The sequence below is a fragment of the Hyperoodon ampullatus genome, assembly GCF_949752795.1.
Source record: "Hyperoodon ampullatus genome assembly, chromosome: 1".
Classification (NCBI taxonomy): Eukaryota; Metazoa; Chordata; class Mammalia; order Artiodactyla; family Ziphiidae; genus Hyperoodon; species Hyperoodon ampullatus.
This window is the reverse complement of record NC_136914.1, coordinates 223,382,397-223,409,837: the sequence shown is the minus strand read 5'-3', so window position 1 is coordinate 223,409,837 and position 27,441 is coordinate 223,382,397. Positions and strand designations below refer to the sequence as shown.

General features: G+C 44.4%; 1 protein-coding gene across 2 annotated transcripts in view; it reads left to right on the top strand.

Annotated features, from left to right (window-relative positions):
• Positions 1–27,441, top strand: part of DHX32 (DEAH-box helicase 32 (putative)) — a gene marked incomplete at its 5' end in the record, with an annotated part of 38,079 nt that overhangs the window by 8,361 nt on the left and 2,277 nt on the right. The window contains 8 exons of one of the 2 annotated variants that reach the window (XM_079699601.1): positions 897–1,045; positions 6,988–7,360; positions 12,807–13,052; positions 14,296–14,395; positions 14,487–14,645; positions 24,188–24,379; positions 25,029–25,178; positions 26,911–27,098. In XM_079699601.1, the coding sequence (XP_079555727.1) occupies positions 897–1,045; positions 6,988–7,360; positions 12,807–13,052; positions 14,296–14,395; positions 14,487–14,645; positions 24,188–24,379; positions 25,029–25,178; positions 26,911–27,098 (1,557 nt within the window). Of the gene's footprint in view, positions 1–851; positions 1,046–6,987; positions 7,361–12,806; positions 13,053–14,295; positions 14,396–14,486; positions 14,646–24,187; positions 24,380–25,028; positions 25,179–26,910; positions 27,099–27,441 lie in introns of both variants that reach the window. The other variant, XM_079699600.1, reaches the window with a different exon arrangement.

The following is a 27,441-nucleotide window of genomic DNA, read 5'->3' as shown; positions in this document are numbered from 1 at the left end:
TAAATACCTTGAATCTGTTAAAAAACACTCAGAATGATTTGTTTTAAAAATACATGTAACAAAGCATAACTTACTGACAGTGCCCTAAGATTCCAGCATACAAATGAATTCAGTACTTTCTACTATAATAATTCTTATGCAAATGAGCTATTTAAAATCAATTGAACCATAATACATTTTCAGTAAAAGGATTTAAAAATAAATAACTCAAGAGCAGTCTTGGAATTGGCTCTTTCCAAATCTGGATGGATTGGTTAATTATCTCACTGAGCTTATTTTTCATTGTATTTAGATGATAAATGCCAGTGTATTTTAGCTTTTATTGCCAGGAAAATGTTAAGTAGGCTTATCTGGTTATTTTGTTATGGTCATTTAGATTTAAACGTAAATGTTTTAATTTTGAGCTACTATTTTTCATCTAAATGCTATTTAATATTTATATTACTTAAAGCATAAAAGTTTATACCAGAAGCCATATCTTTGATGGTGCTTTCTTTTAACCAGAAAGAAAATAATAATCTTAAATACATTAGTCTTTTCAGAACAGCTGAGGTTAAAAAAATTTTTTTTTACTTTGCCTTTTATTTTTATCTTCCTTTTTTTCCATCTGGGAGTCTAACTTGTACAGTCCCTGCTACCTCCTGTTTATTCCTCACTTTATTTACTAGTACTAACCCTATGCATAAACACAAATTCTTCAGTTTCACTAACTAAGCTGTAATGCAGCCCACCGGTGATTCACTGGTGGAAGAAAACAAATCATTTATAAGATGCACCCTTGGAGGCTTTTTGGTGGTGGTGGTGGTGTTTTCCTAGCAGGGCTGATCCTGTCTCATTTGTCCCCGTTAAAGGTTCCTCAGTGGTGTGCTGAATATTGCCTTTCCATCCACTACCAGCACGGGGGCGTGGTGTGCACACAGGTCCACAAGCAGACTGTGGTCCAGCTCGCCCTCCGGGTGGCAGACGAAATGGATGTTAACATCGGTCATGAAGTCGGCTACATGATTCCCTTTGAGAACTGCTGCACCAGTGAAACGATCTTGAGGTTGGTTTGGGGGCTTTCATCTGCTGTACCTGATGACTCCTGGCTTGTCCTCTGCGATCCTAGAAGAGCGTATTCTTGCGTTCTCTGCTTTACACACCTGTAACGTGTGATAGTAACTCGTCTCTGTCACCAGCCTGACATGCACCAGTCATTTTCCCACCTTGGCACCGTCAGGGATTCCTTGTCTAAACTTCTTCAGTATCTCCCCATAATCCTCAGGAAAAAGTCACGACTTGTTAGGTTGGCCCCAAAGACCTTCAATCTGTGCTTCTGGAGCTCCGCCTCGTAGTGGGTCCATATGCGTTGTCTGTGTGCCAGCTGTGTTGACACATGTGGTTCTCTGTGTGCCATGTGCCTTGACACATGATCTTCCCTCCACATGGAATGTCTGTGCCTCTTCCGGGCTTGGCTAATTCCTCCCTGTCATACAAGATCCCATGCAGAGGTCACCTGCTCCAGGAAAGCTTCCATGACCCTCCCGTAGTGTAAATTAGAAAACTCTCTGCTGGGCTTCTGTAAAACTTGGTCTCAGCCTTCATCATGGCAGTGTAGGTCAATGTTTTTCAAACTCTAGTTTTGAGATTCTTACAGGTTCCAAGGACCCTTCTCAGTAGCTACCACAGTTCTGAGATTTCCTTTACACAGTGGTTTCCAAGAGCTTAACAGAAGGAAAAAGAGAAGTGGAAAAAATCACTGCTCTGGGCCAGTTTCTCAAGCAGTTTTCTATCATAGCCGTCATTGAAAGTGAGAGTATCTTATGGCACCTTAAGGAAATGGTCAAAGCTGCTTGCAGCCAAAGATGACCATCTCAAGGGCTTCAGCTGTCCCAGGCACTGCCTGACTGCCCCAAGGTCTGAGGAGACAAATGTCTCAGCCTCAGTGTATCTGCGTGTCTCTAACCCACTTGTGAGGCACACCAGAGTGCCCTGGCACATCACTGGGGACATCCTACGCTAGTGTAACAGGGATGCTATGACATAGCATAGCAGAGTACAGTATAGCACAGCACAGCATAGCACAGTACAGTATAGCAGGGATGGTTTTTGCATACTCATATCCCCGGCATCTGACATGCTTGTCCCATGGAGGATGTTTAACACACTTGATAACAGAAGGAAAGACGAGTGCCTGGTCCCTGCTGGCTGCTGCAGACTCTGGTGCAGTTCTTCTCCCATTCAGAAAGCCTGTGTAACTCATTTGGTTTGTACTAAGCTGCTTTTAACATTTTTCAAATGTTATCTTCAAAAATAGAGGACATCGGGGGCTTCCCTGGTGGCGCAGTGGTTGGGAGTCAGCCTGCCGATGCAGGGGACACGGGTTCGTGCCTCGGCCCGGGAGGATCCCACATGCCGCGGAGCGGCTGGGCCCGTGAGCCATGGCCGCTGAGCCTGCGCGTCTGGAGCCTGTGCTCCGCAACAGGAGAGGCTACAACAGTGAGAGGCCCGCGTACCGCAAAAAAAAAAAAAAAAAAAAAAATAGAGGACATCGGTCTTCAGGCTGGTGTTAAACCATAGGGAACCTTTTGGTCAGTAGCACTATGACTTGAACTTCTTGAATACATGTAACCTTCTGTTATTCTAGCCGTGATGTCCCCGAGTCATTGTATATGTCTATAAATTATTTATTATGCAGATGGTCCAATAGTGATACAGATAAACGTAAAAACCTCCCTGCTTTTGGGAACTCACAGGCTAGTTGGAGAGTTGGACAGGACAGGACATGCAACCCTGAAAGGGTGAAGGATCCCCACACCTAGCAGATTCATTCTTCACCCTTTACATTTTGAAGTGACCTCTCAAGTGGTCATGGTTTTAATTGAAGGATGGACTAGACTTTGGAAACCTTTTGAAAAGGACTCTTGGATGTAGTCACTTTTAAAATGAAATCTTATGAAGTTTTTATCTTACTGATATGGATCGTGTGCATATATATATATATATATTTTTTTTTAGAAAGTCATAGAGATAAACAATTGTGGAGTCACCCAATAATGTTGTCAGAGTAGGTCAAAGACACATCTCACCTTTTTAAGCATCTCTTATGTGTTGGGACTTGGCTTTCATTGCTTTATGGTGAAAACCCTGCAAGCATTCAATCCTAACAGCCAAAGGAAGGACTACAGTTACTGTTGAAAATTTTTTTTAGCTCTTATCTGCATGTAGCTTTCCTTTCTTAATGTAGAAAATACCCTTCAGGTGTGGAGGAGCTGAACCGCAGGTACACCTTAGAAGGTGGAGGGAAACAAGCAGCCTCCTTTGGCCACCGCGGGTTCTGGTTCCTTCTGCCTCTGGCGGGCTGCCCGGTCGTCTCATCTTTACTTTACAGTCGCTCTTGTTGCTGGGACGCTGCACTTTCCACCCTGACATCCCCCAACCAGTGCAGAGTCAGCAGATACTCTGATTTATTGCTAACAGGGTTTGAGTTGCAGCAAAGGGGCCAAAGGTAGTGAAAAGCTCTATACGACAAGAGAAAAGAAAGTCGTCCCTTATTTTCCTCCTGGTGCTCTGTGCTCTGAAGAGCAGGCGGCGTGGCTGTAAAATGAGTGTCTCCGCCACCCACCCACCTGTCACCTTGCACAAGTCCCCCAGCCTCTCTGCTTATGCTTCCTCCTCCGTGAAACGCGGTGGTGGTTGACACACCAGCTCACAGCGTTGTTGTGAGGACTCAGGGAGCTGCTGCCCATGACTGGTGTATGGGAGCGCGATGCATCTGTTAGAGATTTGGGTGATTTGGTTGAAAAGGTAAATTCCGGCCACATTCATTTCCTTGGAGACACGTGCTATCCATAATTTTTGATAAGCTCCGATTGAACAGCTATTTAAATAAGAGGATCTAAGGGTGACTGTTGATTATAGAAGGTAGTGTTCTGTATTTGATATTGTCTTTTTCATTTTCTTTGTAACTCCTTAGCATCTAGTCTGTTGGGTACATAAGTACTTAGTAAATATAATCTTTATGCCACTACCATTTTTCTGGATTCTATATAGAACAGCTTAGTTCTTCTTTAAGCTTTTTTCTGGCCTTTTTCAAAACAGTGGATACCCGAATATTATATACCCAAAATAGTCTTTCTGAACTAGATATCACAATATCTTGTGGAAGTGACATACATTTCAAATATGGACCCTACACAGAATTTTTTAGAAATTACTCAAATTTTTAAGGTCAAATTCAACACATAATTTCAGAAAATATTAATAAAACTTTCCTATATTCTTAGCTTTCAAAATTTCAGTCTTAAGAATTTAGAATATAAATTACATTTCCAGGGACTTCCCTGGTGGCGCAGTGGTTAGGAATCTGCCTGCCAATGCAGTGGACATGGGTTCGAGCCCTGGTCTGGGAGGATCCCACATGCTGCGGAGCAACTAAGCCCGTGCACTTCAACTACTGAGCCCGCGCTCTAGAGCCTACGAGCCACAACTACTGAGCCCATGCGCCACAACTACTGAAGCCTGCGTGCCACAACTACTGAAGCCCGCGCGCCCTAGAGCCCGTGCTCCATAACACGAGAGCCCACCACAATGAGAAGTCCGCGCACCGCAGTGAAGAGTAGCCCCCGCTCGCCACAACTAGAGAAAGCCCGCATGCAGCAACAAAGACCCAACGCAGCCAAAAATAAATAAATAAAAAGACATTTAAAAAAGAAATTACATTTCCAAAATGTATCCATCTTTTTACATAGTTATCAGGAACAGTATTGTCTTAAGCACTGTACACATGATCTTATTAATATAAAGGTAAGAAATAGATCTCTGTCTTATGTAGAAAACTGGAGATTTTTATGGTAAGTTTTAGGGTGGATCCTTAGTATTCCCTTAGTTTTATATAATCATTTGGAAGGCCAGGTCTAGCTTGCTGAGTCTCGTAGAGTTTTAGGTGAGTCACATCTTCTCCCTTTTTAATTAAGCCTGGATGTATTTACATAACACACACACCTCCTCTGCCTGGCAGAGAGGAAGCATTTCTTCCTATCAGGTAAGTGCTTAGATGAGTTTTGCTCAGAAGGGAATAACATTAAGGAAGTAGCATAGATTAAAACAACTTGTTTTCAGACAAGAGTCAATAGTACTTATTGTATCATACTAATTACCCTCAGCAGAAGATGACCTGAAACCTAGATTTTGGATGCATCTCTGTTGGTTTGCATCTTGCACAAAGTATAATATTGTATTCAATACATTTTCTTTCTTAAGTTTGAGAAAAGGACTAATCAGCAACTTATCATTGCTCTTTTGGTAAGACAGACACAGAATGAGAACAAGTGTACGAGTAAGCAGAGAGCAAATGTTCTGATCTCGTCAAGGTGCAGAGAGGGAGAACATGGGCTTTGTTCCCACTCCATGGCAGCCAAGGGACCTGTCTTTATAATTTGACAGTGGCATGAGATGTAATAGACATTCAGGCTTAAATCTTGACTCTCTCCCTGGCTTTATGACTTTATGCAGGGTACTTAACCTTTCTGGACCTGTTTCCTCATTTATAAATCATGGGATAGTCATGTCTACCTTGAAGATTTATTCTAAAGGTTAAACGAGAACTATTCTGTCAGCACAATGCCTGGCACACACTAGGAACTTATAAATGTTTTCTCCTTTTTCTTTCTTCCTTGAAAAGGGTTAATTGAGGACCGTTTCAGAGTCTCCAAGACCACCCCTAGGTTTGATGATTTGCTAGGAAGACTCGTAGGATTCAGTATATAGTTAATCCACAGCTCAGATTGACTGAAGTGAAAGGATACAAAGCAAAGTCAGCAAAGGGAAATGATGCAAGGCGTGAAGTCCAGAGGAAACCAGGCACAGGCTTCCAAGAGCACCTCCCAGTGGACTCTGCTTAGTTCCTCCAACCGTGAGTTGTAGCAATGAGTTTAAGGAAACTCATTAGAGACTGTGCCCAGGTATTTACTGGGGGCTGGTCACATAGGCACCCTCTGCCTCCTACTGTATTCTAAAGTTCCATACTCCCAGAAGGAAAGCAGGTTAGGCCATATTACAAACAGTAAGCATCAGTTCTGGGAATGGTGAGAACCCTCCCAAATCTAAGTTCCCAAATGCCAGCCAAGGGCCAACCTTGCAAGCAGGCCTTTCTAAGAATAGCAGTTTCAGACCTGCCATAGACAGGGACACATAAAATAAATACCTTAAATGGGTAGAAAACTTATGAAATTGGTTTCCTCAAGGAATAATATAGGCAGATATGTAAATAGTGTCAGAAAGGTGATGTTTGTATGGTGCTGGATGACTAATAGGTATTTATTTTTACTATTATTTTTAAATACACCCCAAGAACTACTGGAAATCCATGAAAATCACTAATGACCCGTTCCTCCTCCAGGAACGCTGCCCTCAAATAGGTGGTTACTTTTTAGATGCTTTCGTGTGGTTATTATTTGGACATTTCCAACTCGTTGATGCTAACACCTTGGTGACATCATCTCCCACAATGTGCCACTGACAGAGTCCTACTCGTGGACTCACTGGGCCGTGAGCCTGAGAGAGGACAGTCTTCTGTGTATCCTTCCCTTGAAGTGTGTGCTCTGACTCAAAATTCTAACATTGATGGAACAGGGGGAACTCTTACCGGACAAGGGTATTTTGCTGAATTACTTTTCTTAAAAAAGCTCAGGGCAAATGTTAAATGTAGCTCTTGTTAATATCTGTGATGAACATGTAAGGCAGAGGTCTGGAACCTAGGGATCAGGGATGGTCTTCAGAGGGTCTGTGAACACAGGGAAACTGTGCTTAAAATTTGTTCATGTGTATTTTTCTATTTTGAAGGCCTGTGGATTTTATCAACTTGAAGAAATCTTGGGCCCCGATAAAGATTTAAACTCCTGATTTAGACAAAAGGATATAGGAAAGGCATTTTTGTTGTTTATGTTAGGAGTTTTTTAATATGATTTTCTTCATGAGTATTCTAACTTTCATGTTTCTTCTTTGTAGGTATTGTACTGATGATATGTTACAGAGAGAAATGATGTCCAGTCCTTTTCTGGGTAGCTATGGGGTCATCATCTTAGATGATATTCATGAAAGAAGCATTGCAACTGATGTGTTACTTGGACTTCTTAAAGATGTTTTACTGGCAAGACCGGAACTGAAGCTCATAATTAACTCCTCACCTCACCTGATCAGCAAACTCAGTTCTTATTATGGAAACGTGCCTCTCATAGAAGTGAAAAATAAGCACCCAGTGGAGGTTGTGTACCTTAGTGGGGCTCAGAAGGAGTCTTTTGAGTCTATTTTACGCCTTATCTTTGAAATTCACCACTCCGGTGAGAAGGGTGACATTGTAGTCTTTCTGGCCTGTGAACAAGTAAGTAAGTACTATTCATTCTAACCTAAGAGAGTAATAAGTTTACTTACTGGGAACCTTTTAACCTTGTTGGGAAGCTTTTAATAACTAACGTACATGTTTCAGTTTACTAATTAACTGATGGAACTGCTATTTGGTTCCATCACACCTCTTTTTTCATACTTTAGAAGAATCCTTGATATAGAGTAAATAAAACCTATGCTGAAAGGCAAACAAGGAAGTGCTTCTAAAAGCAGGAACTGGGGACTTCCCTGGAGTTCCAGTGGTAAGGGCTCTGTGCTTCCACAGCAGGGGGCATGCGTTCGATCCCTGGTTGGGGAACTGACATCCCACAAGCCACAGCATAAATACATACATGCATACATACATAAACAACCAACCAACCAACCAACCAACCAACCAACCCAGGAGCTGTTCTGAAACGCAGAATGGGGGTGGGGAGGTGGGGACTCTGAGGAATTTCTGGGGGTGATCTCCAGAGCTGACCTCCTTCCATGGGATCAGCCGAGATCCTGGGCTGCCCCAAAGGCTTGCTGTGAACTGTCTCAGTAGAGAAGACACACTCATCTCACACTCACGGCCACCTCCCTCATGGCAGGCGCATGTGCTGGAGATGCGGGACATAAGCTAAGTCCTCGGCATAGAGTCAGGGAACAAAAAAGTACCCACAATGTTCCTACAGCAGTCAGTGGAGTGTTAGGCAGGAAAATATAATTTATAGCACAGTCAGAAGGCTATCTCCCTACACTTTTCTTAAAAAGATGAATGAGAAAAATGTTCACTTCGATATCTGACAATGTCTTTCAAAAGAACAATGGGAAATGTACAGCTGAGCGTCTCTTTTTACTTTTATAGAGTCAAGGTGTCGTTTGGGGTTACAATTTTTTTTTAATGCAGTTACTGTGACCCTGCTTCTCTCTCCACTGCTCTGTGGGCCAAATCTAAAAGCCTCCAGAATCTCAAGAGTTAGACCTTTCTTCTTAGAGACTGATTTCCTGGCCTTTTCCCCCTACCCATCATCTCACTCAGAGAGTAAAAAAAGCACTGGCTTTTAGACCATGACCCAGATATGTAGTAATTCCAGTGATTAAACAGAAACCAAAAGGAAACTGTATGATATTGGCTGAGCCACCAGCTGAACAAAGACAAGTACCTCAGCTCTCTACTAGAGCCTTGTCTTAAGTATTCAACCGCCTTCACAAGTACCTTCAGGAGTATTTATTCTGCTTTATAGTCAAAGCATAACGGATGACTGGTCCTTTAGTTTGGGGAACTTTAGACAGTTTTCTCACAACTTAGATTTTATCTGTTTCCATAAAGAAAGTAATTTAGAATCTCAAATATAGGATAACTACAGCATATTTTCAATTTTTCCTGTGTAGATTATACACAGTTTCTTGAATAGTAAATCTTATACTGATTACAGTGATTTATTCTATGATCATTCCCTAATCCTGCATGATTCAAGATACTCAGTAAAGTCCTGAGGGAGGTAACAAAATGATTAAGAGACAGAAGAAGGATTTATGAAAACAATTAGAGCTTCTAAGTATAACTGGCTGAAGCCTAAGGAAGGGAGGAACGGCAGAATTAGAAGTCTGAAACATTTGAAAGTTAGAATTGCCAGGTGAAAAGAAGGCATACATTTCGGGGTGGATCGGGTGGGGGACAGTATAATTAAGACTGATAGGATGAGTAGTCATCTTTAGTCAGAGTAACCAAAAGTTCCAAAATTGATTTTTGAAAAATAAAGCTCATAACAGAATTGGGGGTAATATTTGATTCTTAAAGTATTTGATTCTTACAAGTTTCATATAAGCTATAATTAATGGCATAGTGACTTCTGGATTGTCAGACTTTAGAAGATGCATTCTTACCTAGGATAGTGGTAGAAACTATAAAATCCACAGGGCTTAGAAAATTATATAATCTTCCTTGAAGTCAGACCAGAAAGACATTTCCTATTGAGAAAGCATCAGTCCTGAAAGTCGTGAACGTGATAGTGTAGTGAAAGCTCTGGGCGGATTTTGCAATTCTGAGCCTCTGAGAATGAGGATTCATCATTTTGGCAGGGGCTGCTGATGTGGCCCGGGTCCAGCACTGGAATCTCTGGGGGGGTGGTCCTCCTTGTCCAGAGGCTCCCAGCAGGCTGCCCAGCGGGTGGGGCAGCAGTTCTGCGGGCTGGAGCATACCTTCTCTGGGAACCAGTGTTTTTCCTCACAGTTCAGCCCCAAATTCCACAGGTGTTATCTGGGTTTCTTTTCCCCATCTACCACCTAAAAAGCGGAACATAGTTCAGTATGCTGATGGACTTTTTTCTTTCTTACTACTTATGTCAGGATTAACACTTGCCTATGGTCTTGGAATTTGTCTTCTGGAAAGTTTTGTCTTGCTCTGAAATCCATGTTAACAGCTGTTGATCATTTTTCCCCATGCCGTTGGAAGCTTTCTTGATTTCTATATAAAACTTTAAAATCTGCCATAGCAACTGAATGTCATAGGAAAACAAACCTAAGCAGTCTAACAGACGTGCACTAACTGTCGCTTTTCCTCTTAGGTAATCCATTTAAAGTTGCAGAAATACTCCCACGTTTGGCTTGGTGAACATTAGGTGCCTCACATGTTCTCGCACTGCTCACTTAGCCCCTCACCTGCTGTGAATTAATAACCACAACTGCATGCTCCCCTGGCTCTTGCGCTTAATTGAGACTTGGAGCCCTGCATGTTTACAGCGTGTTGTTCCTTAACACTTCACCATCTTGTAACCTGAAAAAAAAGTGAAATAGATTAGATAGAAAACAAATTAAGGGCTTCCCTGGTGGCGCGGTGGTTGAGAGTCCGCCTGCCGATGCAGGGGACACGGGTTCGTGCCCCGGTCCGGGAAGATCCCACATGCCGCGGAGCGGCTGGGCCCGTGAGCCATGGCCGCTGAGAGCCTGCGCGTCCGGAGCCTGTGCTCCGCAACGGGAGAGGCCACAGCAGTGAGAGGCCTGCGTACTGCAAAAATAAGAAAGAAAACAAATGAAGGTTAATGACACTGTCTAGCCAGATTATCGAGCAGCTTGAAGCTGTCACAAGGGAGATGCTCTTAGGTTGAAGGTTTTCCTGTGAAATGTTCCATCTAGTTGTGGGCCTTTCATTCGGGGGCAGATATCTTCCTTCGGTGCAGGTTGCTGTGTTTTCCTGAGTTTTGCAGGTATTGTAGGAAAGCCCCACATACGTAAATGCTCCGGACACATTGAATAGGAAGGAAATGAGTAAACAGTTTGAAGCACTGAATGAATATCTTAAGTACTTTTTTTAAATTCTGAAGATTATGGCCTCAAAGTTTTCTGTCAGCTTGAGGAATCTAAACTAGGTACAATATTTCAGTGCAGTTTGAAGGTTATTTTGATTGGAAATTTGTGAGTGGGTTGCTAGAATCGAATCTCCTCTTTCAGCTCCAGGGTAGCTGTGGAGGGTGAAGTACCACGTGGGGAGGTTACCACCTGCCGCCCAGGAGGAATGTGTGAATGTCCTGTGCGGGGAGATGCGGCTCGAGGACTTGTTCTCCTCCGTAGAAACTTCTAAGCTTTCCTCACTTAAAATGATGACATGATTAGAATTATAAAAATTGGAAGAAATAGCTTTGTTCTGATTATTCCAGCTGGCAATTTTTCATTCATTACGGTCAATAATCCTGCTCTTCTCTTGGTTAAAAACAAATCTGCCCCAAGTAAACCAACCCTGCAGAAAAGGGAAGTGTGAACAGGACAAGGTACCGGGATAACTGCTGTGTGGGCCCCCGGGGGCAGCCTCTGCCCTGCTTCCTGGGGGCCTCTCAGCAGCTCAGGAATAACCTTCAAATAGCTCACCCGAGGTCTCACTATTTTTCTAGGCAGATCTGTCCACCTACAAAGCCCTTGAGTGAGTTCAATCCCGCTATACAGGTGGCGGGGAAGGAAGGAGAGGTGAGCTGGAGCGCTGGACAGTGGACTCAGACTTAACAGTCATGGGAAGGCATCTTTTTTACTCAGATTTTTAGTGAAATCTAATGTATGTAATGAAATGAAATGGGGCTTCTTCCATCTGGTAGTTAGTTAGGCCCTTAAAAAAATAGAAATTTTGGGGCTTCCCTGGTGGCGTAGTGGTTGAGAGTCCGCCTGCCGATGCAGGGGACACAGGTTCGTGCCCCAGTCTGGGAAGATCCCACATGCCGTGGAGCGGCAGGGCCCGTGAGCCATGGCCGCTGAGCCTGCACGTCTGGAGCCTGTGCTCCGCAACGGGAGAGGCCACACAGTGAGAGGCCCGCGTACCGCAAAAAAAAGAAAAAAAAAAGAAATTTTGGAAACAAATTTAAAAGGAGTAAGAATTACATTAAGTGACATCTTTTTTATATGAGGTCCTAAAAATCTGGTTGTGATTTGAGAAATAGAAAAGTACTGTGGGGCTTCCCTGGTGGCGCAGTGGTTAAGAATCCGCCTGCCAATGCAAGGGACGCAGGTTCGAGCCCTGGCCCGGGAAGATCCCACATGCCGTGGATCAACTAAGCCCGTGCACCACAACTGCTGAGCCCACGTGCCACAACTACTAAAGCCCACGTGCCTAGAGCCCGTGTTCTACAACAAGAGAGGGCACCACAATGAGAAGCCCGCGCACCGCAATGAAGAGTAACCCCTGCTCACCGCAACTAGAGAAAGCCTGCGCGCAGCAACGGAGACCCAATGCAACCATTAGTTAATTAATTAATTAATTAAAAGTACTGTGTAAAATGTCTTGCTTTTTGAGCATTTTACACCAATATACTTACTTGTTTGTGGTTTTAGGGCACATAATTTACTCTTTTATTCAGTATATTTGACAATGAAGCATTTTTAAAGAGTATTTCTAAATTCCTGAATCTTACAAATATATAAATAGCAGTGAATATTTCCTGCCTATTTCATTGCATTTCTGCTTTTTTTAAAGTGCTAATGGGTAATAATAGTTTTCAAGATGACCCAGATTAGAGACCCTGACTGTGGAATGTGTATGTATATATGCTTTTATTGGAAATCTAGAGATCGTTTTCAATTCTTAGTTCTGCCACTATTAAAGCACAGTGATGCATCATCACTGATGTGAGAGTAACTTTTATTCACCTGTCATTGTTAATGGATATGAGAAATTGCACCAAGCTAGAAAAATAGCAGGATGAATGCATAAAGGCAAAGACAGTACATTTCACAAGAGGAAAGCCATTTTGGACTAAAAGCACTGAAATTATTTATAAATTATATTTAACTTCCCCAAAGACATATTCTTACGCAGTTATATCTCCTTTTCATATTTAACGATACCTGTAGAAAACGACACAAGTATTTCCCTGTATACATTATGCAGCTTTTGCCTATAGTTTTATATAATTCGGAGAAAGTTGTTTGTCATGTACTTTATTCTCATGGATGATGTTATTCTCTTACTTTAGGATATTGAAAAAGCCTATGAAATTATCTGTCAAGAAGGATCTAACTTAAACCCAGATCTTGGAGAGCTCGTAGTTGTTCCTTTGTATCCAAAAGAGAAATGTGCATTGTTCAAGCCAAATGATGAAACAGAGAAAAGATGCCAAGTTTATCAGAGACGCGTGGTGTTAACGGCTAGCTCTGGAGAATCTTTGATCTGGAGCAACACAGTCAAATTTGTTATTGATGTCGGGGTGGAGAGAAGAAAGGTAACTATTGTTGAGGTGGTTAAATAGACTGCTGCTAATTGTCTTGGGCTCCTACCATTTTACTGACCAGAAAGTGAGGATGAACTATATGATCTGGGGATTTCTCTGTATTTGGCCATGTGTGCAAAGAAGAACTATGGCATCCAGTAACAAAAGTCTTGAGCACATGTAACTGGCTGTCATTAGCAGGTTGATAGTCTGGAAACAAATTAAATTGGTTGAGGGGCCAGAGGAAAAAGTTTTAAGGAAAGACAACTACTGAAGCAAATTACTTGACTCCTAAACGGATCTTTTCTTCTATACATCCCTTGGGTATTTTTGGTAGCCCCTTTATCAAAGTAATTAGCATCTCCCCCCAGGTAATTTACTAGAAATTAGTTTCCAGTACACTGAGTTTAATTTTCGCAAATTTTGGGTTTATAGTTGACATGATAAAATTCCATCCTAAATTTTTTTAAAAGTCTGTATATTTTTAATCACTATCCTTAAATTAAAAATTAGGAAAAATGGAAATAGGATATCTCAAACTCTCAAAGACAGTGGGACTTCAGAAATCATAGCATTTAAACTGAAAAGAATCTACCCAGGTATTGATCCATTTACCATTATTAGATGTTATGTAGCTTTTACCCCTCCAGGAAACTATGAGTCTCTTAAATATCCTTGTTTACTGTGACAGAGCAATTCCAGCCATTAGGAAGGTTCCCTTGGAACCAGTTTGGATTGATCTTATTGCATTAGTCCACCATTCAGAGAACCCAGGGTTATTACTTACCTTTAAACTACGCCTAAGAAAAATCACTGTTAGTTCCATCTGCAGTTTTTGTGTTAGCTGATAGGACTGGAAGAACCCAGCATATGTAACAAAGATGGGATCACAGTCAATTTGAATAGAACCCTGAGGAAATGCAGCACTGTCAGAGGGTCGTCCTTTTCTCCACGTGGCGCACGAGTCAGCAGCATAGCGCTTTGAGAAGTGGCGTTTGTATTTCAGCAGATGATACAGAGCTCCCATATTTATTTAAGCTACAGTGAAAGCAGACAACCCTTAAATCCACTTATCAGAGCTCTTGTAGCTTCCATCTCAAGGCAAGTGAAACAATAATAACTATTGTACAAAAGAAATGAGTCAGTAGCAGAGCATTTCGTGAAGTAAAGTGTGCAAACAGCCGTCATTTCAGGGCCAGCGAGCCTGCTAAATCTTGAGTGAGCTGATGCTAAAGATGCTGTCTTTCGTTTAAAGGTGTATAACCCTAGAATAAGAGCAAACTCACTCGTCATGCAGCCCATCAGCCAGAGCCAAGCAGAGATACGCAAGCAGATTCTCGGTTCATCTTCTTCAGGTAGCACTGCGGGCCCCAAAACCAACTCACGTAAGTTCCTGTCCGGAGGCAACACAGAAACATTAAAACCATTTTCCTTGGTTTCTTCTAGGAAAACTTTTCTGTCTGTACTCTGAAGAATTCGCCTCCGAAGACATGAGGCCACTTAAGCCAGCGGAAATGCAGGAAGCCAACCTAACCAGCATGGTGCTTTTTATGAAGAGAATCGACATCGCGGGCTTAGGCCACTGTGACTTCATGAATAGACCAGGTAGCCGTGTGCCCGCGGGTCAGCAGGCGCCTGGCTGAGCTTTACCCTCATACCTCTTGCCTGTCCCCAGTCCTAAGAGCAGTGGCCCTTGGTGGTGCAAGCAAGCCCGGGGCTTTGGTTTGTCCTGAAGCATTTTCCCTAGAGGTAAACATTCTCTAAAGTAATTTTAAAAATTAAAAAAAAGAAAAAGCTACCCTCTAGGAAATATCTGTTCTGACATTGGAAAAGCGTCTGCCCTTGGCCACTTTAACATAGGGAGATGGGGCCAGGCCAGTAGAAACCCGGGGGTGCGGGGGATAGTGGAGTACAGGGGTGTAAGGCTGAACTGAACAGTGGAGCATTCTTGGCAGCGTTCGTGTTTCTTGGTGGGAAAACTTGTAGGCAAATGGCCCTTCCTCATGGACCACACCGTCACCTGGGGAAAAGCCACTTGAAGTTCACGCCTTTGTAATTAAGGGTAAATGGAGATATGAAGGGGGTACGGTTGTTAAGCATAAGACGGAGGCCTTAGAATTACAGTCTGAGCGTCTGTCTCCTGGGGAGCTCCCCCGTGCCCTCAAGTTCACTGAGGAGGGCCCTCTACCACGGGAGGGGTGCTGCCTTCCTCCCCGCTGGTATCAGACCTGGCCGGGACCTGGGCTGCTCCCACGGAGACCATCGGGATGCTGACCAGAAGGCTAAGCTCAAGGGCAGGCGCTCCTACCGTGTGACGAGGCTCCCAGAGCCGTAGCCCACTCCCTGCCGCCCAGTCCCAGCCCTGTTTACTCTGGAACTGCTGCTTCGTTCCCGACCCGCAGCTTAGCTTCACTGCAACTGAGTGGGTATTCGAGTCCCTGTAGAAAGGTTTCTGGTTTAAGTACTGATTGCCCTTCAGTTGATGTTTAGTTTTCAGTCGTGCATTAATAAAAGAGAACATCCTTAATTTTTTCCACACGTTAGGCCCATGGTTAAAATTTTCACTGTTTATCAAAGGGGGTGATTGGCAATGTAGTAATGTTAGTGTTACGATATTCATGGCATTTATCAAATTTGCACGAGAGTGCAGCCAGCCAAAAGGCCTTGTAAGCAGAGTGTACTTAAAATGGAAACTAGAATTTCTACTGTTTTGCCGTGCTTTGTCTCAGTTCCTATGTTTTTCAGTCATTTTGTCCAGTGGTGCCATTAGGATTACAAGCACTTGAGAAATATAGGTTATATTAGAGTTACTCTTTCTCAAATATTTCTTAAAATAGCGCATAGACCTTGGAGTAGGTGAAGTAAGAGGAGGGTCCCCTAAGAAAGCTAACCTTTGACATGAAAAGGTAGAAGAGAAAATAGAGTGTGGACACAGGTTCTCATTACAAGAAGAGCAGCCAAGTGGACGGTCCAGGACTCCAAGCCTGGATGGTCGTGAGGAGCGGGGTCAGGACCTCACCTAGAGGTCACGACGGGGGCTCCTGCTCTTCAGCAGCGCCCAGTCCTTCCCTAGAACCGCAGGGAGTTTCATATTGAAACTCTCCCAGTAAACACTTTAGAAAATCACTTACTTAGGGAAACTCTTTGGAATCTAACGTTTTCAACAGACTCTTCCCTGAAGGAGCAGTGGAATCTCTAGGAGGAAAGGGTCCAGGTGAGCTCCTGTCTCGTCTAAGATTGATCTCCTTCCTGTGGAGCCACCTCCGCCCTTGGAGCTGTCTGTTCTTGCAGGAAAAGGGTTGCTGTTCTCCAGCAGAAGCTCAGAGGCACGCGGGAAAGAGAGGCCTAAATCGAATGCATGTCAAGAAGGCCTTGGCATTGAGGTTCCTGGGAAGATTAGGACATCGCCTGGAGAACCGCCAAGTAGTCCCAGCCGGACGCCCGCCCCTGAGGATGCTAGCCAGCTTGGCTTCTGTAGAGCTTCCCCACCCGAGAGAAGGTCCAGAAGAGGCCCGGCCCCTTCCTAACTAGCTGCAAGGATGAATATGCTAGTGATAAATATACCTTGAGGGAGTAGCTTGGAGGAAAGAAACAGTCATAGGATGTGATGTAAGGTGGTAAAGTATCTGTAGCAAACTCAGGCTGAGTGCATTTTTCTTTGATAGCAATGGCCAGAGTGACAGGACTGTGGCAAGTTAGAAAGGGTGTGGGCGGGGCCCGGGGGGTGGGGGCGGCAGAGAGGGCGGGGAGGGCTGGGGCCCCGGGGCAGGGGGCCAGGGTGTGTGTGATGCCGCCTGGAAAGGCTGGGAAGCACGGGCTGCAGGATTCCTTTAGCTGTGATCCCTTAACTCTCAAGTAGTGAAGCCACTGTGCTCCTGGCTTTCACTCTGGTCCCTGAGAAAAAAGGAGTCTAGAAGGTGAGGGTGTATCACTTGCATCCATTTCTCCCGTCTTTCACCGCTGACCCCGGGGCTTCTGTCGTCGGCCGGCCAGTCGCCACTGGAGGCCACCCCCTGAAGAAACAGTTTTCAGTTTTGAAAACTGCTCGTCTCTTAAGCCCAAGAATCACCACGTGTTGATTGCCTGGGCACCTTCTTGTCATGATGGCCGCTGTTTGGTGGACTAGCGTGAAGAGAGAGAAGAGCAGGCCTTGTAACCTCGAAGATTTTCAAAAGCAAACGGCAGACCACAGCCAGGCAGAGTTCCCGTGTCTCTCAGTGGTCACCCTCTGCTGCTCACTCCCCAGGGCTTAGAGCTGGTAACGGGGGACAAAAGGGTGAGGGTGACCATTTATTTTTGTCCCCTGACAGTATGCACATAACTATTTTCTGCTGTGCTTGGGGAAATGTAACTGTGGATTAACTCTGACTCATCGTTTTGAAAGAAAAAAAAAAAGATGATGCTTGCAGCTGCTGCATGTAACTCCTCTTGTAAATGAAATACGCAGATGCAGCAGACCTGCCGCCCGTCTCAGGACTCGCGTAACATAAGGGTAGAGGGTCTGCCCTCCTGTATCAAGGGGGTTATTAAAAGGTTCAAGTGAGATTATTTATGCAGAAGTGCTCTGTGTACCGTGTAGGGTAGGAGGTGGGCACGTGCCAGCTTTTGTGAGCAGGTCCTTGTGAAATTAAGTGGAACAGAGGCCTTGCCTTTCTCTCCTCTTCAGAGCCAAACTCTTAATCCTATTCCCTAAAAGTCCCAAGACTACTGAGGATCTACACCGTCCAGCCAGCACCATCTCGATTCTTCCATTTCTCCCCTCCGTGGGCTCTTCACTTCAGTGCACACAGTGCCCAGGCTCCAGTCCTAAAACCCACCACGCCAGAAACTTCATCTTCTGCTTCCAGCCTGTCCAGCTGTCACTCTCTTTCTCCATGTCCATCTGCATATGTGTACATCTGTGTAATTCACGTGTGTACGAGGCACACGGCAAGCCTCGTGTGAGCACAGCTATCCTCCTTCCCCAGGCCAACTTCGTTCCTGCCTTTTCTAAGTCCCTGTGGCACTTGGATACACTTTTCCTTTGTGACAGAATTTCTGATGTATAGAATTCTTCTGCGTGCCAGTGCCAGTAACGCCACTCAAACTGGCATAAGCCCAAAGTGCGTTGTGATAAGGAACTTGGGGTGTCTTATGAAATCCAGGACGAGAATGTGGCAGTGCCTCAGGGACACCTAAGGACAGAGGCTTGAACAGCACGGGTACTCAGCTCCTCATCTCTGTCTCTGGGTTCTTCTCTCTCCTGCTGAGTGCCTGAGTAAATGTCCCCGTGACGGGGAGGGGAACAACCTGTGATTCCTGCTATGTGACCTCTAAAATTTTGGCAGACTTTTCAAGGCCGTAGGAAAGATACCACGTGAGGCCGTTGATTCTGGAAATGACACAGCAGAGCCTTGGATTCCTCATCTGACCTGCACTCTTGCTTAGAATGAGCACTGGGTCAGTCCCTCCCTCTGGCTGGTGGACTTAACCCTTGTTCCAGATTAATGGCCTCTTTGTTTGTGAGCAGCCTTTCTGCAGATACTGTGGCAGGAAAACGCAGATTCAGTATTGGAGCCTGGCATTTGGGGTTCCATGGAAAAAGGGCACCATAACGAAATAGTGTGATAATAGCCCTGCAAGTTACTTTGAGTGATGGCCCTGGGGGAGAGATGTGTGACCTTGTAGTGAGCTACCCTACAGGGAGTACGGCTGCCATTGGCAATAGAACTTAATAAAAATGATGATTTGTTCATATTGAAATTGCCTTTGGAATAAAGCAGTGTGATTTTGCACTGCTGTAAACAAGAGGCCTCACACTAAAACATTTATATTCCATTTGTTAGCATTATTTACCGTGGATTACACTTAAATAGCACTGCCATAAAGAACCCTCATCTAAACCCTTCTGCTTTTATCTAAGACAATTTTATGGGCCATACTGGGGAGATGTCTTAAAATGTAGAATGTAATATTAGCAAATCCTATTCAGTTATTTATTATTATTCCTTCACCTGTATAATCTGCATTCATTAACTTGTTCTTTCTAATATAATAAAACCCCAAGAACTTCCTCATTATCTGGTGTTCGGACCGAGAGCTGAATCATGAAGTTATGTCTGTTAGTAACTGTGTGCAGCCAACTCAACTCCAGGACATAAAAATGAGAAGTAGGTGCCCCTCTGGGGACAGAGGCTGGCTGTTAAGCCAGATGCACTTACAGGGACAGTTGCCAGAGATCCTGTAACTTACAATGCAGCAGCTTTGCTGATTTATGGAAGTTGGTTTCTACACAACTTTCAGGAATTAACTTTGTGTTCCTAGTGCCCTCCTGCTCTGTTTAATCTGAGATGCTTATTTCTGCTGCTGCTTCTTGCACCTTCTCTGGCATGTCAGCTGTTACTTTTTTTTTCCCCCCCAATCTTATGCTCAGTTAAGTTTTTCTATTGGGCTGTTTGTTGAACAGAAATCCTTAATTTTTTAAAAAATTCTTTAATTTTATTTTTTTATACTGCAGGTTCTTATTAGTCATCAATTTTATACACATCAGTGTATACATGTCAATCCCAATCGCCCAGTTCAGCCCACCACCACCACCACCCCACAGCTTTCCCCCCTTGGTGTCCATACGTTTGTTCTTTACATCTGTGTCTCAACTTCTGCCCTGCAAACTGGTTTATCTGTACCATTTTTCTAGGTTCCACATACATGCATTAATATACGATATTTATTTTTCTCTTTCTGACTTACTTCACTCTGTGTGACAGTCTCTAGGTCCATCCACGTCTCAACAAACGACCCAATTTCGTTCCTTCTTATGGCTGAGTAATATTCCATTGTATATATGTACCACATCTTCTTTATCCATTCGTCTGTCGATGGGCATTTAGGTTGCTTCCATGACCTGGCTATTGTAAAGAGCGCTGCAGTGAACATCGAGGTGCATGTGTCTTTTTGAATTATGGTTTTCTCTGGGTATATACCCAGTAGTGGGATTGCTGGATCGTATGGTAATTCTATTTTTCATTTTTTAAGGAACCTCCCTACTGTTCTCCATAGTGGCTGTATCAGTTTACATTCCCACCAAGAGTGGAAGAGGATTTCCTTTTCTCCACACCCTCTCCAGCATTTGTTGTTTGTAGATTTTCTGATGATGCCCATTCTAACTGGTGTGAGATGATACCTCACTGTAGTTTTGATTTGCATTTCTCTAATAATTAGTGATGTTGAGCAGCTTTTCATGTGCCTCTTGGCCATCTGTATGTCTTCTGTGGAGAAATGTCTATTTAGGTCTTCTGCCCATTTTTGGATTGGGTTGTTTGTTTCTTTAATATTGAGCTGCATGAGCTGTTTATATATTTTGGAGATTAATCCTGTGTCCGTTGATTTGTTTGCAAATATTTTCTCCCATTCTGAGGGTTGTCTTTTCATCTTGTTTATGGTTTCCTTTGCTGTGCAAAAGCTTTGAAGTTTCATTAGGTCCCATTTGTTTATTTTTGTTTTTATTTCCATTACTCTAGGAGGTGGATCAAAAAAGATCTTGCTGTGATTTATGTCAAAGAGTGTTCTTCCTATGTTTCCCTCTAAGAGTTTTATAGTGTCTGGTCTTACATTTAGGTCTCGAATCCATTTTGAGTTTATTTTTGTGTATGGTGTTAGGGAGTGTTCTAATTTCATTCTTTTACATGTAGCTGTCCAGTTTTCCCAGCACCACTTATTGAAGAGGCTGTCTTTTCTCCATTGTATATCCTTGCCTCCTTTGTCATAGATTAGTTGACCATAAGTGTGTGGGTTTACCTCTGGGCTTTCTATCTTGGTCCATTGATCTATGTTTCTGTTTTTGTGCCAGAACCATATTTCTTGATTACTGTAGCTTTGTAGTATAGTCTGAAGTCAGGGAGTCTGATTCCTCCCGTGCCGTTTTTTTCCCTCAAGACTGCTTTGGCTATTCAGGGTCTCCTGTGTCCCCATACAAATTTTAAGATTTTTTTGTTCTAGTTCTGTAAAAAATGCCATTGGTAATTTGATAGGGATTGCATTGCATCTGTAGATTGCTTTGGGTAGTAGAGTCATTTTCACAATATTGATTCTTCCAATCCAAGAACATGGTATATCTCTCCTTCTGTTGGTATCATCTTTAATTTCTTTCATCAGTGTCTTATAGTTTTCTGCATACAGGTCTTTTGTCTCCCTAGGTAGATTTATTCCTAGGTATTTTATTCTTTTTGTTGCAATGGTAAATGGGAGTGTTTCCTTAATTTCTCTTTCAGACTTTTCATCATTAGTGTATAGGAATGCAAGAGATTTCTGTGCATTAATTTTGTATCCTGCAACTTTACCCAATTCATTGATTAGCTCTAGTAGTTTTCTGGTGGCATTTTTAGGATTCTCTATGTGTAGTATCATGTCATCTGAAAACAGGGACAGTTTTACTTCTTCTTTTCCAATTTGTATTCCTGTTATTTTTCTTCTCTGATTGCCGTGGCTAGAACTTCGAAAACTATGTTGAATAATAGTGGTGAGAGTGGACATCCTTGTCTTGTTCCTGATCTTAGAGGGAATGCTTTCAGTTTTTCACCATTGAGAATGATGTTTGCTGTGGGTTTGTCGTATATAGCCTTTATTATGTTGAGGTAGGTTCCCTCTATGCCCACTCTCTGGAGAGTTTTTATCATAAATGGGTGTTGAATTTTGTCAAAAGCTTTTTCTGCATCTCTTGAGATGATCATATGGTTTTTATTCTTCAATTTGTTAATATGGTGTATCACATTGATTGTGATTTCACAATTCACAAATGTGATTTCATTTCTTTTCATTCTTTTTTCTTTATTCTGTTCTGCAGCAGTGAATTCCACCATTCTGTCTTCCAGATCACTTATCTGTTCTTCTGCCTCAGTTATTCTGCTATTGCTTCCTTCTAATGTAGTTTTCATCTCAGTTATTGTAGTGTTCATCTCTGTTTGTTCTTTAATTCTTCTAGGTCTTTGTTAAACATTTCTTGCATCTTCTCAATCTTCGCCTCCATTCTTTTTCCGAGGTCCTAGATCATCTTCACTATCATTATTCTGAATTCTTTTTCTGGAAGGTTGCCTATCTCCACTTCATTTAGTTGTTTTTCTGGGTTTTTATCTTGTTCCTTCATCTGGTACATAGCCCTCTGCCTTTTCATCTTGTCTATCTTTCTGTGAATGTGGTTTTTGTTTCACAGGCTGCAGGATTGTAGTTCTTGCTTCTGCTGTCTGCCCTCTGGTGGATGAGGCCATCTCTGTTACTTTTGATTTCATGGCTCACTGATGGCTCGGACTCTTTTTCTAAATAGCCCATCTGTTTACTTCCTGGGACTGTGATTTCTCAAGGTCTCATCCTTGCCCCAGGGTCTCCAAATGAACAAGGAGTCCACCAGTGCTCCTGGCTAGTGCCCTGGAGAGGCCAAGGGGTCACAATCCAAGAACGGAATCCCCTGAGGCCGTGCTCTTCTCAGTTTTAAATCTTGATGAAAGAAACCAAAAACAGAGATGTTCAGCTTCTTTCCTCCATGGTGGGGTGAAAGCCACGCCCGAGTCCTCTAGCAGATGCCTGGGTTCTCTGCAGGCTTGCTCACAGCCCCCCTCAGCCCAACACTTAACTTGCTTTCACAGTAACTGATCTTTCACCGGCAAATCACGTGTCAGAGGTGGAGGCCAGGCCCGTTCCATGCTCTCTCCTCCAGCAAGAGGCCTGGGGATGCGAGGAGCTGTGTGCAGCACCGGGGTTCCTTCCCCAGCCCGCAGGGGGGTCTCTCCCAGTGTTCCCAGGTCTCTTGATGGGAATGGGGGGACTTTATCAAATCTGAATTTGGGACTGGCTTTTGAGTTACACAGTTTGCTTGAAATTGTGACAAATAGCTTAGTGGTCAACGTTTGGGCAGCAAATAAGTAAATTTGTACTGTTCATTACCTTGAACTCCCAGCTACAAGGAGGTTAAACTGCTTCTCAGGTCCCCACAGGCTCTGTCTCCCGCCTGCCAGGAACATGTTGGAAGTGAGACAAGTGAAAGCCGTTGAGTAGCTCATAAATCCTTCCGTTTCTGGGGTAGAACAATCCAGCAGCTTCATGCTATGTGACTTGCTTCTTTGTGAGGCCTGGTGAAAAACACATGTATTCATTTTAATGTGACTTTATTTTGCAAGGACAAGGAGAATACCTCACTTTGAATAAATGGATTTATCTTTGTAGGTGGATATTAAGCATATATAGTAAAACTACACCATTATTGATGTCATATAAACTTATAAGGGAAATAAAGGGATGGAGAAAATTAGGCTTTGGTCCTTACTTGTACTGGCAAATAGCTTTCAACATCCTTGTCTACCATTTCTGTCATCTGGGCCAGTTTCAATTGATTCGTTTTTCTCTTCATTATGGGATTATATTTTCCTGCTTTTCATGCCTCATAATATTTGTTGGATGCTAGACGTTGTACATTTTCCTGGGTTGGATACTGGCTATTTTGTATTCCTGTAAATATTCCTGAGCTTTGTCCTGGGATGCAGAGTGATCCTTTCAGGTCTTGACTTTAGGATTAGTTAGGTGGCACTGGAACAGTGTACATGTGGGGTGTAGTTATTCTGTGTCCACCCCCCCCCAGAGTCCCATGAACCATGAGGCTCTGCAGCCTGGCTGGTGGGAACGGGCATATCTAGATCCCGTGTGAGCACCAGGCACTCACCCTCTGCTCCTCTGGATGGTTCCTTCTCTGGCCTGCAGTGGAGTGAATGGGCCCCGCTGGCTGACTGAGGGGCTCTCGTACATCCTCTGAGTCCTCGCTCTAGAGCTCTCGCCTCTCAGGATGTCTGACCGGCAGGCTCTGGCCACCTTAGTCTCCCTGGACCCTCAGCACCCTCTCCATAATTCGGGGAGTCTGGCAGCTCCCCTTGGGTCCCCTCCCAGCACCACAGCCTGGAAACTCTCTCAAGGCAGTAAGCTGGGCAGTCCTCAGGCTTACCTCTTGAGGTGTCCCCCTCTCAGGAATCACTGTCCTTCGTTGCCTGATGTTCTCTGTCTTGCGAACTCTTGTTTCATATATTTTGTTCATTGTTGGGTGGTTCTGTGTGGGAGGGAAAATCCAGTACCTGTGACTCCATCTTGGTTGTATGAGACGTTCTAATTATTAATTTTGTCTTCCCTAGCACCAGAAAGTTTGATGCAGGCTTTGGAAGACTTAGATTATCTGGCAGCACTGGACAATGATGGAAATCTTTCTGAATTTGGAATCATCATGTCAGAATTTCCTCTTGATCCACAACTCTCCAAGTCTATCTTAGCATCCTGTGAATTTGACTGTGTAGATGAAATGCTAACAATCGCTGCCATGGTAACAGGTATTCCTTCCACGGCTCTTTTGTACTGTGTATCTGCAGCAGGTATAGATTTAAATGAGATCCATTTGAAATGATAATGAAACATTTTAGTAGTTTAAAAATGTAGAAAATTATAAGAATTGCCTTAATATGAAAAAATCTAAATAAAAACCCAGTGAATTTCTTAAAGCAGACAGGTGAAAGCATACCAAGTTCACTTTTGCTGAAGTAATTGGTACAGATCAAGAAAAAGGTGTCACGTGTGCATGTTTTTTATTTCCTACCACCTCATTCATCTTGGTTTATAGGTTTTAATTGATTCTTTTACTGGCAGGACAAACCAAAGGCTATGCTGCATTTGGGCTTGAGTTCTAATCCTGTCCCTGGACCGGGGGCTGTCATATTTACAAGCAGGGTGTCCGCTGTGCTGAGCAGACCTGAGAAAAGCTAACACACAGGAGTAAGGAGAAGCACAAGATGACAGCTCACCCTACAGTTCTCTGATTTCTATGTAACCAGGATAGCATGTTATTCACAGAGTAAGACAGGAGCAGGACTACAAACAGCAGTGAGCCCCCACCCGTTCCCCCGCCCCCCGCAGCCTGTCGTGCTAAAGGGCTAAAGGGCACATCTCACTATTGCTGACCTTCTGCCCCTTTGCATCTTAAAGCTCCTCATTGCTTTTCGCATCTGCCCCGGGGAGCGGAGGAGGCCGCCTCGTCTTGTTGGAAGACGTTCTTACATCCTGAAGGAGATCACTTCACCCTCATCAACGTTTACAGGGCCTACCAGGACATGGCTCTGAATTCCACCAGCGAACGTAAGTGAACGCTTGGCCTTCTCAGAAATTACCTCCGAATTCCACCTTTCCTTCCCCAGACAAAGCGGGGTTGTTATCCGTCCAACACCCTTTCTCTCCAGCCCCCTTGGTCATTTGAGTGGGAGGGCGCTTGAGGCCCTCAGGCACCCGCAGGTGAGCAGTAGAGACACGCCTCCTGCGCCCACAGAGGGCGGGCCTGCATCCACGGACCGGCACCCAGCCCGGCAGCCTTCAGAGCAAGCTCGCTGGGGACGCAGGGACGGGGGACACAGACTTGCACAGCACGGCTCCTGTCCTCTCGGGTCCAGGGCGGAAGGAAAGGAACTGCCATCTCTAGGTGCCCACCGGCCAGAGCTGTGCTTTGTGCCTTTCATAACACGGCATGCTCAGTACTGGATGGAGAGAGAACATGGAGCTTTCAAAACAAAACAACCCCCAGCTCCAGGTGATAGTAATGAATAAATAGGCTGATGAGCTGAGGGAGGCTGGACCCTGGCCGAGGAGCGGAGTGGGGCGGGGAGGGCGTCCAGGGGAGTCGAATGGCTGGTGCAAAGCTGCGGCAGAAGTCCTGGGTACGTCTAAACCACGGTGGGTACGTTCCCGTTCCCAGTGGTGAGGGAACGGAAAACTCCTCCACGTGAAGCTCCTGTGCTGGGCCTTAAAGACAGGAAGGGGGTCTCCAGGGGCAGACGGGGCAAAGCAGTGCGGCGGACACAGCCAGAGCGGAGCTCCCTTCCCACCAGGAGGGTTATTCTCACCTTTGTTCTCCACGATGCTGCTTTTACCTCCTTTGCTCCAGCAGATGGTGTGAAAAATGTTTAAAGTGAAAAGTATGACAGCAGTCAGAGTGGCAGATCAGGGAGTTAGTGTTTCAAAGCTGAGCAGAGGACGTTGTCAGTGGAGCCAGAAAGCACGTGAGGGCCTGGGCATCTTTGGAGGGCAAGCCGGTGGCGGTCGTCGTTGGACCAAGTGCACGCAGTCCTGTGGCTCCAGACGGGCCTGAGTGAGTGGACGGGAAGGACCCACGGAGGTCTGCAGCCCGCTGTGCCGAGGCCACGTGCGCTCCCAGGCCAAGGCAAAACTCTGGGTCCAGCTAATGCAGACGGCAAGAAAGAATAACTTCACACTGATCCAGGGGACTGAATTTCGATACAAAATTTGCAGCGAGGGTAGGCGAGCTTAACTGTGACCTCATTAATTCCCAACTCAGCCTGGTAGTAATCCTTTTCTTATAATTAGGTCAAGTATGTGAGATATTTTCATGGATCAGAGGTATCTGTACTGTAAGCCTTTTCCCTCCTAGTTTGTTGGAATGTCGTGGGCACATACATCCTCGCCGTACGCACACTGGACGAAATGGTGACCTTGAGACGGTCTCTTCTGCCCCTTACGAGCCAGATGAGGGTGATACAGTATTGGTCAGCGCTAGGGACCTTCACTTTACAGTTGGTGGGCTCGTGGAGTCCCCTGCAGCCACTGCAGGTCCTGCCAGCCGGCACCCTCTCCCTTCCCAGCGGTGCCAGGGACAGCCGCTCCCCAGGGACAGCCGCTCCCCAGGGACAGTCACTCAGGCCACCGGAGGTCCCCGTCCTTGCTGCCTCCCTCGCGCTCACTCACATGACAGCCTTGTTAGGAGAGGGCGCAGGGACGCAGAGGCAGAGCGCCTTCCCGCCTGGGCTCGCTCGGTCATGACAGGTCATTTCTAAATAGCTTTCTGTTTGTTCCTTCCTAGACTGTGTTGAAAAGTGGTGTCACGATTACTTCCTCAACTGCTCTGCACTCAGGATGGCAGATGTTATCCGAGCCGAACTCTTAGAAATCATCAAGCGAATCGAGCTTCCTTACACAGAACCTGCTTTTGGCTCAAAGGAAAACACCCTGAACATACGGAAAGCTCTTCTGTCTGGTTATTTTATGCAGGTAAGAATGGACAAGGCCACCTGTAGTGTGCCCTTTACAAAATTTCACACATTCAGGACATCCTGTCAGAAACCTCCCGCTTAGGATGATTATTGTACTGATGTTAACTTTAAAACTAAAAACCCTTATATGTTATTAAAGATTTAGTATTTAAACATACTTCCCCTCAGGGGATCGGAGGACTAAGCTAGAATGTTCTGTCAGGAAGACCTTTTCCATCACGAGGAATTGTTACAGCACTCTTTGGCTGAACAGTTATAGTCCCTCATCTCACCTGTTTGCTCCCATGTACCTGGTGATGTAATGCCCACCAAGAAGTAAAGGCAACGGCCCATTTGTTTCT